At 40.7% G+C, this 15,247-nt stretch overlaps 1 protein-coding gene across 2 annotated transcripts; it reads right to left on the bottom strand.

The window, feature by feature from the left end:
* Positions 1 to 1,902: 1,902 nt before the first annotated feature.
* Positions 1,903 to 13,226, bottom strand: LOC111586172 (cytochrome P450 26C1). Of its 2 annotated transcripts, none has more exons than XM_023295863.3 (7): positions 12,946 to 13,226; positions 11,809 to 12,155; positions 9,971 to 10,195; positions 9,506 to 9,781; positions 9,234 to 9,392; positions 7,232 to 7,627; positions 1,903 to 3,924 (listed from the first exon to the last, which is right to left on the bottom strand). In XM_023295863.3, the coding sequence occupies exons 2-7, from the start codon at positions 12,013 to 12,015 to the stop codon at positions 3,580 to 3,582; spliced, it is 1,608 nt and encodes a 535-aa protein (XP_023151631.2). In that variant the 5' UTR covers positions 12,016 to 12,155; positions 12,946 to 13,226; the 3' UTR covers positions 1,903 to 3,579. The 2 variants fall into 2 exon arrangements, with proteins under 2 accessions (XP_023151631.2, XP_054874944.1); XM_055018969.1 differs by lacking the exon at positions 12,946 to 13,226 and adding an exon at positions 12,474 to 12,607.
* Positions 13,227 to 15,247: the final 2,021 nt, after the last annotated feature.

Below are 15,247 nucleotides of genomic sequence, written 5' to 3' on the forward strand. Positions count from 1 at the left end.
GATTCCTGCAACATGACAGTTACCCAAAGGTCAATTAGGAGGCGACAGATGGAGCAAGGAAGTTCAAGATCCATGTTGTAGAAGTGGCAAACTTCCCTGACACAGCAGTGACTTACCAGGTGCTAACAGGTAGACAGACAGGTGAGCTATTTTTTCAGTTTCACTTTGGGGTTGCATTTATCAAAGATATCTTGGATGGCTCTGCAGTTCAGGAAGTTGTGTCAAAATTGGAATTTCTTGAGCTGAAGAAGAGATCTTATCCATCATTGCCAAATCTATATACATATGTGATGTTTAGACCATCAAACATGGGCTTTTATTGTGGAGGCAACTGATTTCTTGCTGTCCATTTCTGTCTTGTGCATTATTCTATTTTATTTTCTCTTGATACATTTGGCATCTTTCGGGAGAAATATTTTTTGTTGGGACCTTAATTTGTTGGGACTGTGTTGAGGTAATACTTAGGCGTGTTGCAGATGTGGGCGAGGCTCCGTCGGATAAAAGATTGCCTTTGATGGATTAGTAGTGCGGTTTTCATCTGAAGTCGATGACAAACTTGTGGGTTTTAAATGGTTTGTTCCGCAGATTATTTCTCTGCACATCAAGCTTGATTAACCTGTTCACAGCGGCAGAGTGTTGAAATAGTTGTGTCATCTGCATATTTGGAGATCTTAGCAGAGCCGTGGAGGGCAGATGAGTGGATTTCTGTATTATAAGTGGATAAAGGCTCACGTTTTCAGACAGTGGCCCCTAAGAAGCATTTGTAGCATTGGTAGTGTTGAGTAAGAAATGAAAAAAGAGGACTAGAGAGATGTTTACAAACCCAGGTAGTGTCTAAACTCTACACAAATTACAGTATGAAGACAAAGCCGCTTGTGACGCTTAATTGGTGTCATAAAAGTGATATTCAACCAGTTGACAAGAACTTTTAAAGTGGCATGAGTTGCAAATATAATACATCTTTGATAGATCAGCAGTGTGGTTTTCATCTGAAATCAATGACAAACTTGTGGGTTTTAAATGGTTTGGTCTGCAGATTATTTCCCTGCACATCAGGCTTGATTAACCTGTTTGTAGACATAGTTGTGTCATCTGCATATTTGGACATCTTAGCAGAGCCCTGAAGGGTGGATGAGTGGATTTGTGTATTATAGCTGGATAAAGGCTCGTGTTTTCAGATGCCGTCTCCTAAGAGGCATTTGTAGTGTTGAGTAAGAAATTAAAAAAGAGGACTAGAGAGATGTTTACAAACCCAGGTAGTGTCAAAACTCTACACAAATTACAGTATGAAGACAAAGCCTCTTGAGATGCTTAATTGGTGTCATAAAAGTGATATTCAACCAGTCGACAAGAACTTTTAAAGTGTTGCAGATATGAAACACCTTTGATGGATTAGTAGTGTGGTTTGATCTGAAGTCGATGACAAACTTGTGGGTGTTGAAATGGTTTGTTCCGCAGATTATTTTCCTGCACATCACGCTTGATTAACTTGTTTGTAGAAATAGTTGTCATCTGCATATATGGACATCTTAGCAGAGCCGTGGAGGGCAGATGAGTGGATTTCTGTATTATAGAAAGACAAAGGCTCATGTTTTCAGACGACGTCTCCTAAGAGGCATTTGTAGTGCTGAGTAAGAAATGAAAAAAGAGGGTAGAAAGATATTTAGAAACCCAGATAGTGTCTTAACTCTACACAAATTACAGTATGAAGACAAAGCCTCTTATGCTTAATTGGTGTCATAAAAGTGAAATTCAACCAACCGACGAACTTTTAAAGCAGATATGAGCATTTCTAGCATTAATACAAATCGCATGTCAATATTTCATGTTTCGAATGAATTTTACCAATAGTTCTGAACCTTTTGTACAATCCGAAAGCATGAAACTCATAACACAACAGGCTGATTTTCATTTATCATCTTCTAATTTACTCTTTCCATCAACTGTACAGCAGCTACATCCGATACACTCAGTGAATGCATAAACAGGACAAATATATACAAACTCCGTAAAAGTGGAGAAAGTGCTATCTCCTTCCACAAATCCATCCATATGTAAGATTTCACAGCGCATCTATTAGGATTTGACACAGAAATGGTCCTAGAATTAGCCCAGTCATAATAATAATAATAATAATAATAATAATAATAATAATAATAATAATAATAATAATAATAATAATAATAATAATAATAATAATAATAACAATAGCTTTTACATGCTCAGTATACGCTGCTCTAAACAACAAAAGAGTTCTAGCAGTGAAATAAGGTTTTCTGGACAGTCCGTTACGTTACAGGTTAGTGTCTCTGTCTATAAACTGTTACAGATAAAGTAAAAGCACAACAGATATGATACATCTGCATTTTAAATACAGCTTATTCATTATGCTACTTCATTTGATACACACATAATAGCACTGTTAAGGATATATATATATATATATTAAAAAAAATTTAACATTCATATTTTTTTTTTTAAAACAGAACATTTTGAACTCGATGACGATCCTTGTATTGGAACCAACTTGTCAAAATCAAGTGCAGGCTCCATTTTTATTCAGCACAAAGTGTCTCTGTTGTGTCCAGATTAAATATTGTCCACAGGTGTTCAGATATGTGTTCATTGTAGATCTTGTCACTTGGAGTTTTAGCCTTAATTAAGCTCAGGTGATCTCGTTTTTTTGCTTCTGCACATGCAGCATTCCCATGAAAACATCCAGCGCTTTGCTCAGAGGCACTTCAGAGAGGCAAACCGAGGTCTTCAGAAGTAAACAAAGGCAACTGGAGGATTAAAAACATAAGTATTTGTATACAAATCTGTATGTTACATTCTGCACAGTGGTTGGAGGTGAAGTCTCTGAGTCTGGACTGAAAGAATTATACCAGCTCAGTTTTCGAAAAGTAAAGAAAAATACTCCTGACTTGCAAATTCAGCACAGCAAATATATGTAGCATTTTGCTATGACTTTAGTGATACCCACTGATGTAAAAGCTAAAATTATTGTTGGATTCTCTGAAACATTAACCTCCTGTAGTCTAAAAATGTTAAATAAAGTCACTTACACGCTGTAAAATGGTCAAACTGGGGTTTCTCCTCTGTAGAGTTTAGTTTCACAGATGCACACTCTGATATTTCAATAACTTAAAGTGGATTTACAGACTACAGAGAGGCAGCAGAATATTAAAAGTAGCCCCTTAGCGGCTGTTTGTCCTTGTAAATGGCACTGGAGCTCTGAAGAGAAACTTCTTAAGTGTTCATGAAGTCCATTCAGCAGGAACTTCAGCAAAAGAAGCAGGGAGAATGCTCATATTTCTTACTGATTTCACATATAAATAACTTAAAATGCAAGTAAAGGAAACTGAAAAGCTGTTACAAGTGAATGGGTTTCTTAGGTTTGGATCAGACCACTGGAGGAGTGAAGAAGTGCTGCAAACTACCATGTAAACGGCTCAAAGTCCATGGAAATGAACTGCACCATCAGGACCGGCCAGTTCGGTGTTTCCAGAAGCAGTAAAGATTCAGTTGCCTCTTGGGGGGGAGTGTTTTTTGGGAAAGTCTGTCAGTCTGTTTTTGTACCTAAAGTGGGTAGTTGTAGCTGAAATGCACGTGCAGCCCGTTAACCGGGTGCACGATGGGCACCGTCTGCATCTTGGGAAAGTTCTCCGTAGCCAAGGTCCATTTGCACGTCCCGATCAGCTCCACAGCGAGAGTCTTTAGGATGATCTGCGCCAGTTCTTTCCCCACGCAGCTCCGAACACCACCTCCGAATGGCACGTAGCTGAACCGGGCCGACCGGCTCTCCTCTCGGTCCGGGCCGAACCGATCAGGGTCGAACAGCTCCGGGCTTTGGAAGACCGCTGCCGTCTCGTGGGTGTCCCGGATACTGTACATCACACTCCAGCCTTTGGGGATCTGGTAGCCCTGGAACATGAAGAACAATTAGTTTTTATTAATAAACTAGTGGTGGGAAGCGATTTTTAAAAAATTGTCTAATTAATTAGAGGTTTTGTAATTAATTATTTGCGATTGATCTAATTTTTGTCATATAGTAATATTTGACACAAGCACAGTTTTTCAATTCAAATTAATTTTGGGTGATGACTAAATCGCTGAATACAGGGGGTCCTCGACTTGGGTCGGAGTTCCGTTCCTACAGATCGACGCAAGTTGATTTTCACCGTAAGTCGGAACTCCAGCAAAAATGTAAACAAAGCCACTAGGTGCATCACGATATCAGTCAGTTCTTCAGAAAAGTCATGAAGACCCCACAATGCAAAGTGCCGTACATCTGGTGAACGTAAACAAAGCCATCTTATATGTGACGATGTATTCGTCCGCTCCACTCGCCAACTAGTTCCTCGTAACCAGTTCCGATGTAATGATGTAATGGCATACAGCGTAAACTGAGTACCCGTCTATAAATACGAATGACGTAATGACGAAACACTATAGGTCAAAGATATCATAAACCAAGGACCCCCTGCAGACATATATGTGAACTTAAACTACAAAAATGTTTGTTTCATTTCTGTTTCTCTGCATTTTTCATCTGTCTGCTACATTCACAGATTACTGCAAACTCAAAGTGCAATTATAGTGATTATATTCATCATTTTAAGACTTTTTGTAAACTCAAGCACTTTCAATATCTTAAAAAGTGGTCTATTATGGGATGGCTACACCGTTAGCATGTACCAGGACTGTCATAGCTAACATTAGCTCTGGTGCTAACAGCAACATGTTTTACATTGGGGGTTCAGAAAATTCTTTGTTGCACAATTTACACACAACCAGGCTTTTATCCAAGCTGCCATCGGGAAGATTTTAAAAGAAAGCTTTCTGCCCAACAAGCTCAATGTGTTCTCGTCTTCCTTCACTGTTCACCACCTTTCTTGTCGCTGACATCACTCCTGTGTATCTTCTTCACAACTGAAAAACAAACTTTAGGTTCATTACCACCACCTACTGGGCTGGAGTGTTCATCAGTGTTACTGGTCTGCCAGAAATTAGAAAACTGAGAAAGGTGTGATTTAACGTGTTATTTTTTTGTAATGAATTAAGCGAAATTAAGGCGTCACTGTACCAGCCCTAAAAGAAACACAAACAAGATTTTACTTTTGCCAATAAATCATTTAAAGTCTGTAGAAGCTTCAACTCTGGGGTTGCAAACTCAAAATAGAACTGTTTTCAGCACATAATGTACAGAATATCATATAAATTACAATAGCGTATGGATTTCAGTATTCAAGGAGAACAAAATAGCAGCAGTTTAGATGCAAAAATATGCTGACGCTAAACTTAATATTAACTTATTACTGAGAAAAAGTCATTAAATTAGGTTCCTAGCTCCATGTATTCGCTCATTCATTCCGTTAATCCAGATTTCTTTCTAACCTAATCCCAATTATTTCTACAGAGATGGGATTTCCTTGTTTTGGTTCCAGGAAGATTCACTCGAACGGACAGGCATAATGGCATTTGCAAGATCACAATTACTTCAAGGCTATAGAGGTTCCCCCCGTGTGAAGTCGCTGCAGAAACAGCATCGTAGGCGCCACAATAGTATTCTGTGAATTCTTGTGCAATCACTTTAAACTTCACTTGTCCCTTTGCTATACACGCGGCAAATTGGGGGCACTCTGAGGGCACGGAAGGGGTATTTAAGGACTGGCGACGGGGCCATGTGAGGGCAGTTTCCCAGGAAAGACCACATTGGTTCTGTATGTGAAATTCTTTGAGTATGTAAACGCAGCCGGCCGTGATCCACGACTGATGGTTAGGAACAAAACTAGACTGAAGGAAGGTTTAGTTCGCGTCCAGAGTGATGAGCTCTGTGAATTTTTTGATTATCAGGCTCCTGATTCTCCACAATGAGGAGCAGCATGGTTATTATTAATTCTACACAAGTGGCCCCCTACAGGCAAAGAAGGTAAAAGCTTCTTCTCCAAAACATACGCCACCTACAGGCGGTGTGTGTTACAGCAGCAGAATTTCATATGTAGGTTTTACATCAAACTGGAAAATTTGTCAAAAAGTTCTGGATGGATAATACGTTTGTGGTTATTTATATTAATTAAACAACTGGAAAATACCCTGAAAAAAGCTAATTACATGAATCCTACAATGACAAAGACATTTAATCTAATTGTAAGTCATAGGTTTACAACACAGTGAAAACCGCACGTGCCATATGAGAAATTTGTACTAGTTTTTGCTCTATACTGTGATATCTACGCCCTAACTGATTAGATTTGTTTTCTACATCTGCTCTAGCTGATGCATTTCTACATCTCTCGCAATGATTTTGGCAATTTTATGGTCAGATGCTGGATATCGATGCTTCTAGCTGTGGAATTTTCATTTAGAGAAACATTTATAATGAGATTTTTTTCCAGAAATTAGGTTATTTTGTCTTTAAATCAACAAATGTCTTGTTGCTGCATTGCATTATGTGTTACTGTGAATGTAAAACTTGGTCTTTTTAGAACCGTTTGGCACAAATATGCTTCCAAACCCTTACTGTCCATGATGCTTCAAAAATTATTCAAAATGATGCAAAATGTGTCCAAAATGACTAGAAAATGATCCAGAATTACACAACATTTTCCAGAAATGATCTAAAACAATGAAAATTTGTTTGTACTAACATGAAAATAATCTAAAGTGACTGGGAAATTATCCAAAATCAGTCAGAATTTGTCTAAAATGATTAAAAATATCTAGAATGACTGAAAATTAATTTGTCCAAGATGCTTTAAAAATCATCCAAAATGACTTGGAATTTGTCTAAAATGACTTGAAAATGATCCAAAATTGCAGAAAATTCCCAGAATTACATAAAAGTTGTCAGAAATGACAAAAATCTTCCCAAAAATTGACCAAAATTACTTAAATCTATTCAGAATGTGCTGAAAATGATTAGAAATGACTGAAAACTTGCAGAATGACATGAGGGGAGTAGAAGCAGAGTGGTCTAACCCAAAAGAAATCCAAACTGAGTTTATATCATTTCTGTAATATTTTATGGTCTAGATTTTAGTGGTAACCCACAAACCAAATATTGCGTTACAGTGGAATGTTCGACCACTCTTGAAAACACAAAACTTTGAACCCATTTTTCTCAGAAACTACAGACAGTGGGTCAAACCACTCTGCTTCCAAACCCTTCATATGTTGTGATTTTCCAAAACTACCAGAAGAAATCTTCCCACCAGAGACTTGAACTTACGTCCAGTTCGAACGTCTGCAGGGCCGTCCGGTAACCTCCAGAGACCGGCGGCAGGAAGCGAAGCACCTCCTTGACGACACAGTCGACGTATCGGAGCTGACTCAGCTTGTCCAGGCTCAGATCCGGTAAATGAGACCGGGACTGTGGAAAACCAGCTTCATCCCTCTGCCGGCCTCCGTCCAGCAGGCAGGTCGTCTCCGTGTCGGCAGAACCGTCGTCTTTCTCCACGTTGACGCCGGATGGGCTGCTGTGAGATTCGTAGCCGAGGTCTTCGGCCTCCAGCTCGGCTCTGGCTCGTTCCACCACCGCCGGGTGACGAAGGAGCTGCAGAACCAGAGACGTGGAGGCGCTGGCTGTGGTGGAGTGAGCTGCAAAGATCAGCTCTACTGCTGTTTCCTGCAACAAGGGAGGTGGATGCATCGGGTTAATTTCATGTCAGTTTACTGGCTTGTTTCAATGCGCCTGAAAAGTGCAGTCATGATGAAGATGCCTCTGAAGAGCTGTGGTCAGATGTGAAGAATATTCTGCACAAAAAGTGAAAATTCAGCGTCCTTGTGTTGATGCAGGGCTTTGAGATGAGATCTTTTTTTAAGCCCGTTCAGCCAAACCTAAGCGTTTCTGAGATGTTCAAAAGCTGCTGCAGATAAATAGACTATCCTGACGTTGAGTTTGCTTCTGATTTCCCATTGAATGCTGATTTTTGATGTCCTTAACCTTCCTTGAAGCTACAAACTGTAAAAAACATAAGTGGATAGAACTTCCTGCGTTTTAAAGGAGCAGCTTGGTTGGTTGAGTTTCAAGGCTTCACCGCTAATCTAACATGCAGAACAGGTCTTTTAAAGGTTCAAGAGGCTGGATTGTGTTGGTTTTTGCTCATATTAACAACCTGGGGCTGCACAGTGGCTAGGTGGTTAGCACTGTTGCCTTGCAGCTAGAAGATCCCTGGTTCATGGGATCTTTCTGCATGGAGTTTGCATGTTCTCCCTGTGCATGCGTGGGTTCTCTCTGGGTTCTCCGTTTAGAACACAGGAGTGATGGTTGCTGGAAATGTTCCTCTGTACCTCTATGGAGATATTCCATTAAAAATCAGCCGTTTGCAGCTAAAATAGTCATTTACCACATTAGCAATGTCTAGACTGGATTTATCATTCATTTAATGTTATCTTCATTGAAAAAAAATGCATTTCAACAATAAGGACATTTCTAAGAGATCCCAAACTTTTGAACAGTAGTGTATGTTCGTCTAGTTGTTATCTAGTCTTAGTAGTTCATCAAAACATTAAAGCCATAAAAACACTTTTTACTGAGCATAGCCCTCTAAAAACATCTCTAACATGATTACATCAGATCAGGAAATCAGCCAAACAACTGCTTGATCTGACAAACTTCAGTGTTTAGAAGAAAAATTATAAATAAAATCGTACGTTGCGCAAGGCGGCAACTCAAACACTAATCCTGGTTATGCTGACAGTTGTCTTGTATAGTCAGACCATTCTGCAGCACAGATTGATGTGGCTGCACCTCATTATAATTCTGCTTGAAACAACACTGGTTTGTTTCTGTTTCTTTAAACCAGTCTAATTTAAGGATGCAGCAACAGCATTCCTGCAAAATAGAGAATTGTTTTGGTGGCATATTTGCATGCAGGAAGGTCATTAAAATAGCTAATTTACTGAAAAATGTACCATCAGGGCTGCCTGTCTGCATGATCCAAACCAGTCTGCAGAACTTTAAACTTTTGTTGTGGTGTGTTGCTAGGCAGGAGGTGGTTGTTTGGTGTTGTAAAGTGGAAGAAAAAGGCTTTTACCCACAATCTACATCCAGTGAGTCAGACCAGTTTGTTTTCTATAATGTCTTGCACACAGTGGTTGTTCCTGAGGTCTGTCTTCTGCCCAGCCATGGAAACCACAAGTTAAATTTGGTCTGGATTCAACATGAAGTCCTATATTTCTGTATCTGAACCTGTCGTAACTTTCCAGCTCAGATTTTCCTGCTCCGGTACCTTGAGCTCCTGGATGCTGAGCTGTTGACCATGCTCTTTGGCGCTAGACAGCATGTAGTCGAAGGCGTCGTGATATTCGTCATCCGCCTGCTGCCGCTCCATCTTCTCCTCGATGATTTTCTCCATGTTGGCGTGCAGGATTTCTCTGGCTTTGATGCCCTGGACATGAACGAACATTAACTTAACATCCAACACGTCCAGGTGAGCGTCAGCAGGTAAAAGCTGGACACCAAGGTGACTCTAAAGATGAGTTAACTCGAGTGTTCTCTCACCTTTCGCAGGCCGCTGAGCGGCGCGTCGATGGGCAGCGAGAACAGGTTGTTCATCAGCTGCTCGAAGATCCTCGCCAGGTAAACGATGCGCTCCTCCTCCAGCTGCAGTCCCAGCAGCACCCGGACGGCGATGCGGAACGTCAGCGACTTGGCAGCACCGTACACGTCGATGGCGCCCGGCTCCGAGCACCACTTGGCGATTTCAGACTTGACAACGTCCTGCAGCCGGGGCAGGTAGGACTCCAGAGCCCCCCGGCTAAACACTTTGGCCAGGATCTTGAAAGGGTTAAGGAAACAAAGAGCGAGGAGTCATAAAAAGTTATTACCTGGTACACGGCAGTCAACACCTTTCAGTAAATACTCGCTAAAGAGGAGACGAGGGCGGGGCGAGACGGGAGACGGGTACAGAGTATAGTTGTGAACAAAATGCTCTAAAACCAGCTGAATATGATCAGCAAAAAGCACCTTTCTCTTCCTCTTGTGCAGGTCTCCGATGGAGTTGACCAGGGTGTTGGGCCCCAGGATGATGCGGGTGCTCTGGGGCCACTGGGTGCACACCAGGCTGTGCTCCCCCAGCAGGATCTTGCGGATGTTTTCGGCGCCCGTCACCCGGATGACCGGTTTCCCCAGGAGGTGGGTCTTGAACACGTTGCCATGACGCTCTCTTCTCGAGATGTGGAAGTTTGAACCCTGGAGATCAGGTTTGTCACCACAAATCATTAACAACCGGTCCTGCTAGAAAAATCATCAATTATTCCAAAAATTAAGAGAAATTTGAAAGTGTGTTTGCATGTATTTGCAGTTCAAAATCCACCCGAGAAGGATTTTTTATTTTTTTTTAAATCAATAGATTTTAGTGACACTTGGTGAAAAGTTTTTATGTTTTAGGACTTTTATGATTTTTTCATATTGTGAGTGACTTGTGCAAGTTTTATCCATTTAAATGTCAAATTATTTCCAAAATTGTTTGTTTATTCTGATTGTTTAGATGCAGAATCAAAATATTTCATAATGCATCTAAAAAAAAAAAGAATCATTTACAGCAGGAGTGTCAAACATGTGGCCGGTGGGCCAAAACTGGTCCTCCACAGGGTCAAATCCGGCCCGCTGGACGACTTTGTAAAAATTACAGGGGACAGTAACTGCAAATTAAAAATTTGTAAAACTATAAATTTAAAATAATTTCCAGACCATGACAAGTTGTTTTGATCATAAAGTAAAATTTTTGGTTGTTCATTTTTCTTTTGTCATTTTGTGTCTCATTTTTGTAATATTTTGTCTTGTTCTTGATTTTTTTTTGACTTGTTTTTGTCTGACTTTTGTCATTTTGATCATAAAGTAAAATCCTACATCATTCAGTTCCAGATAGCTGTGACTAAATGTTTTGTGTCTTTGTAGAAACTCTGTGATCTGTAAGTTGTAATGTGGAAATGATAAACTGAGGCTGAATATTTTTTGAAATTAAATTTATTTTTCTTAAGAAATTTTATTTTGTTCATTATCTTTTGTAAAAAGATAATTCCTTAAATGTCAATATTTTCAGAATGTACTTTTTTTTCACTAAAACAAAAGAAATATTTGGAGTTGTGGTCATTTATAGGTTATAATGCTGTGATTTTACTGATCCGGATCACTAGAGATCAAATTAGGCGGAATGTGGAACCTGAACTATATGAGTTTTACACCCCTGGTTTACAGGATTCTGCAGTCTTAGTATGATTCCTTTTCAAGTACCTCGACAGCAGCAGATGTATTTAGGAAAAATAATAGCTTCTTAGTATTATCCATTAATAGAAATGTAGGCCTATAGGTGAAATAGGAAACGTGGGAGGTTAAAAGAAGGTGAAAAAGCTGCACGTGCTGCAAAAAGCTGGTCTGTCTGAGCTCAAAGGATGGAAGCTGGTTGGAAGGAGGGAGAGAGAGATGAAGGGACGAGAGTGCATTCCTCACAGTGGGAGAGACGGAGAGGGAGAGAGAGAGAGGTGGAAGAATTGAACAGAAAACGTCTGTTTTTGCTCCCCAAGAAGGAATTACGCACGGAGCATCAAGTCCGCACATGTTGCATTAACAACAGAACTCAGCCTGCACAAGAATCCGCTGCAGCTTCTCGAAGCTTCCCGCGTTTCCAGATACTTTATCAATAATCTGATTGTTGCAGTGGTTCCCTCTTTTATAGCAGTAAAGTACTTCAGAACAGATGTGCGTAAATTAGAATCTATGCAGCAACCAGCGCGTAAGAAGACAACTACCTGTGGCCTGTTTTAAAAAGCTTGTAAAAACAAGAAAAACCGAGAAGAGCTCACCTGGAACAGCCAGTGGAAGGTCTCTCCGACCAGCGGCCAGCCCATGGAGCCCTTCGGGAGCGGCAGGCTGCTCTCTTTGTCCCGGGTCACGCTCCAGCGGAGGCTCCACAGCTGCCGGGTCAGCGCCAGCAGCAGGAGCGCGGACAGGACCGAGGTGAGCGCGGTGGCCAGAGCCGACAGCACCCCGAACTGGGCCAGGGGGAACATCTCCTCCGAGCTGGTCCGCTTCCCAGCATCCACCTGCGTCCTGTGCGTTTGAATCTCTGTCCGGCGGCGGTGCGTAAAGCTTCTGCCCCGTCCGGCTCTCTGCTTCTCCGCCTCCTTTTTCTCCGGGTCCCCTGTAAAATCTGTCCAAATAAAAATAAAGGCGTGTTTGCTCATTCTGTGGACTTACCCTCAGAGGGAAGAAAAAAAACTGGAGGAGAGAGTGAATCTAAACTTTTTGAACTTTTCTCTGCAGCTTTAAAAGAGCCTCCAGATTCGTCCACAAATATGCAGCAATTAATGTTATAACATTAATTGATGCATTTTTCTTCTTTCTAACATTTTTCTTTTTCCTGACGCTCTAAACCAAACAATTTCTCACATTTTTGCAGTTTTATATTAAAAACAAAGACACGATTAGTCACTTTCAGTCTGTAATTCTTACTAAAAATCAGACGCACCTCCAAAGGGAATAAAACAGTCATCAGATCGGATGGATGCGCCTGCACAGACTGACTGCGGATGAACTACATGAGAAACGTGCTTCTCTGCAGCGAGGAAACTCCCCTTCATTCCGCTGTCGCTGCTCCTTCAAAATGAGGAGTAGCTGTCAAGTATTCCAAATAGTTTTACAGGTTTGCGTGCGCCGGCTTGTCTATTAGGTTATGCGCCTTTATAGGTACAGTTCAGGGGGCTCAGTCACCCCCCGGGCGGCCCGAGGTTTATAGAGCAATGGCAATAAATCAGGATAAAAAAGGGGGCAAGAGAAGAAAGAGGGGTTTGAATACAGTAGGCTACAGTGTGGAGCGGATTAACAGGCGTGCTAAAGTAAACTAGAGGTGAGATGTGAGGAAGAGCAAAAAAACAAACAAAAAAAACCCCCAAATTACTTCTCTTATTCCCCGCGTAAAAAGATTCAAACTGGTTTCTTACCTCCAGCCGGCTTCCAGAAAATCTGTTTGGGTTGAAGGAAAAGTTGCTTCTTTCTCTTTCGCCTCGTTTCTGCCAAACCGGTGTCCGTTTCCTCCACAGTGAGCGGGCTGCGGGGGGCTTTATAGAAACGGCCGCGCGGCGTGATCCACCTTCAGCTGATGACGTTGGTCTGATATGTTAAGAGGCTCGTTCATTCACAGCGCAGCGCGGAGCGGAGCGGAGGAGTGGGAATTAAAAAAAAAAAAAGGAAAGGAAAGGAAAGCGTTCGGAGATCAGAGCGGCGGCGCAGCGGTGCGTCCTGAGAGAGAGACTGAGCACAGGAGAGGGTGTGTGTGCGTGTGTGTGCGTGTGTATGTGTGTGCGCAGAGGATCAGATGGCAGCGAATGGAGGAAACTCGCAGGTAACCAATCAACTGGGATCCGTTCAGAGTTTTGGCGCAGGTTTGAGAGCGAGTTCGGTATTTGTAGCTCTGTAGCCTGGTTTTATGTTCAGAGGAACATGAGCAGGGATACGGTAGAGAAAAGTGGAAATAGAATGTAGATTCAAAAATAGGTATTTTTCCTAAATGAAACTATGTTGTGTGGCAAAAGAGACTTTTTCCAACAATTTGTGTAAATTGTCGCCTCAAAAACTCAGAAATATTTACGATTTTTCCTGGTTTCTGCATTATTTTTAAATTAACTTCTTGCAGCCACACACCTCAAGGAGCAAATTCTTTATATTTCAACTCTAAAAAAAAGGCCTGAACTAAACGAGATGGATGTTAAACCGAAATATATATCAGGAAAAATAGATTTAAGATGTGTGCGCGTAATGTGCGTCTGTGCGTAAAAACAGATTTGGATTAGATGCGTAAAAAGACTCTGTGGCCTCGATTTAAATCCAGCTGCATATGACAAAGTATATATATATATATATATATATATATATATATATATATATATATATATATATATATATATATATATATATATATATATATATATATATATATATAGATATAGATATATATATATACATATATATACTGACGGGGGGGATATGGTTTTGTGTGTTTTTCCCTCATATTTAGAAGCGTTTCAGTTCAAAAATAGCTACCAAAGCAGCTCAGTCAATTAATATTCTTGTAAATCCTCATCTGAATGAAAACTGGGAAAATTTTCCCATCACATAAATCAACATTTCTTCACGTCCCCGCTGTTGTTTTTCTCAGTGCGCTCCGTTTGCATTTGACTGCTGTTTGATTTGTTTGTTGGTTGCTTTTGGCTGCGGGCGGTTTGTCCAAACTGACGCTCCAGAGGTGAAAGAGCTCTGACCGGGCGGACTGACGGAGACGCGGCCGCGCTGCTGGTTTTCACACCTTTAATTAACGGGACGGTTTCTGCGTTAATTCAAACCGCTGTGATCCTGGAATCCAAACATCCAGAACATTGCTCACCTTAGGTATTCTACGGAGAGGACCACTGCGTCTATGTGCGTAATAAATACATTTTACGCCACTTCCAGGTGTGAAAAATCTTAAAAATGACACATTTTAATGATTTAAACTCACTCCAGAGCCCTGTAGTGCTCCCAGAAAAACACCTGTAAATTATTGGATACTTTCAACACGTTTTTTTCTCCGTTTTTTGCCATTTTACGGACGTTTTTGTTTTTTAAAAACGAGACGTGGACGTCATATTTTCCCTGCTTTTCTTTGTACCTTCATGTGCGCTACTTAAAAAGCTCCACATTTTATCCACAATCTCAAGACAAATCTCTGTGTCCTGGGGAATCTCCCCACCAAAGAAACACAAATCTCACATTACCGCATCAAAATGAAGCTGTTAATATCAGCTGTCAGTCGTTTGAAGAAGCTTTCATTCACAGAGATTCTCTCTTTTAAGGATGGAAGGAAATTAGTGTCAGAACAGAATCTCAGAAGATGATTGAGTGTGTTTTCCATCTAATTATATTATTATCATCATTAATAATATTATTATTGGCAGAAAGTCTCTGTTTTTGTGAGCTGGTTGTCTTAAGTCATGTCAGGTTTTAGATTTTTCTGCATTTAATTATAATTTCTTTGTAGTTGAGCTGCATGCAGAGATAAGGATATAGAAATGATTGTGTTTAAAACATATTAACCTAATTACATGTACATACAAGCTACACAGAGCAGCCATTTTTGTAGTACAGTTAATGTGTCCCTTTTGTTTTTGGTTTCAAATTAAGGTGAAAAAGTGCAATAACCCAAGAAACCAAACCTACTGAAATAAATGCAGTTGTTGGTTTTGTGTGTGTGTGTGTGTGTGTGTGTGT

Source organism: Amphiprion ocellaris, chromosome 16 (assembly GCF_022539595.1).
Source record: "Amphiprion ocellaris isolate individual 3 ecotype Okinawa chromosome 16, ASM2253959v1, whole genome shotgun sequence".
NCBI classification, from domain to species: domain Eukaryota; kingdom Metazoa; phylum Chordata; class Actinopteri; family Pomacentridae; genus Amphiprion; species Amphiprion ocellaris.

Bases quoted from the DNA above. Each gene is read 5' to 3' on its own strand.
- LOC111586172 (XM_055018969.1), bottom strand. From the start codon at position 12,585: ATGAAGGGGAGTTTCCTCGCTGCAGAGAAGCACGTTTCTCATGTAGTT. The intron at 12,156-12,473 runs GTGCGTCTGATT...TTATTTGGACAG, and splicing joins CTGTTTTATTCCCTTTGGAG to ATTTTACAGGGGACCCGGAG. The intron at 3,925-7,231 runs GTAAGTTCAAGT...TTCATGTTCCAG, and splicing joins TGCAGACGTTCGAACTGGAC to GGCTACCAGATCCCCAAAGG.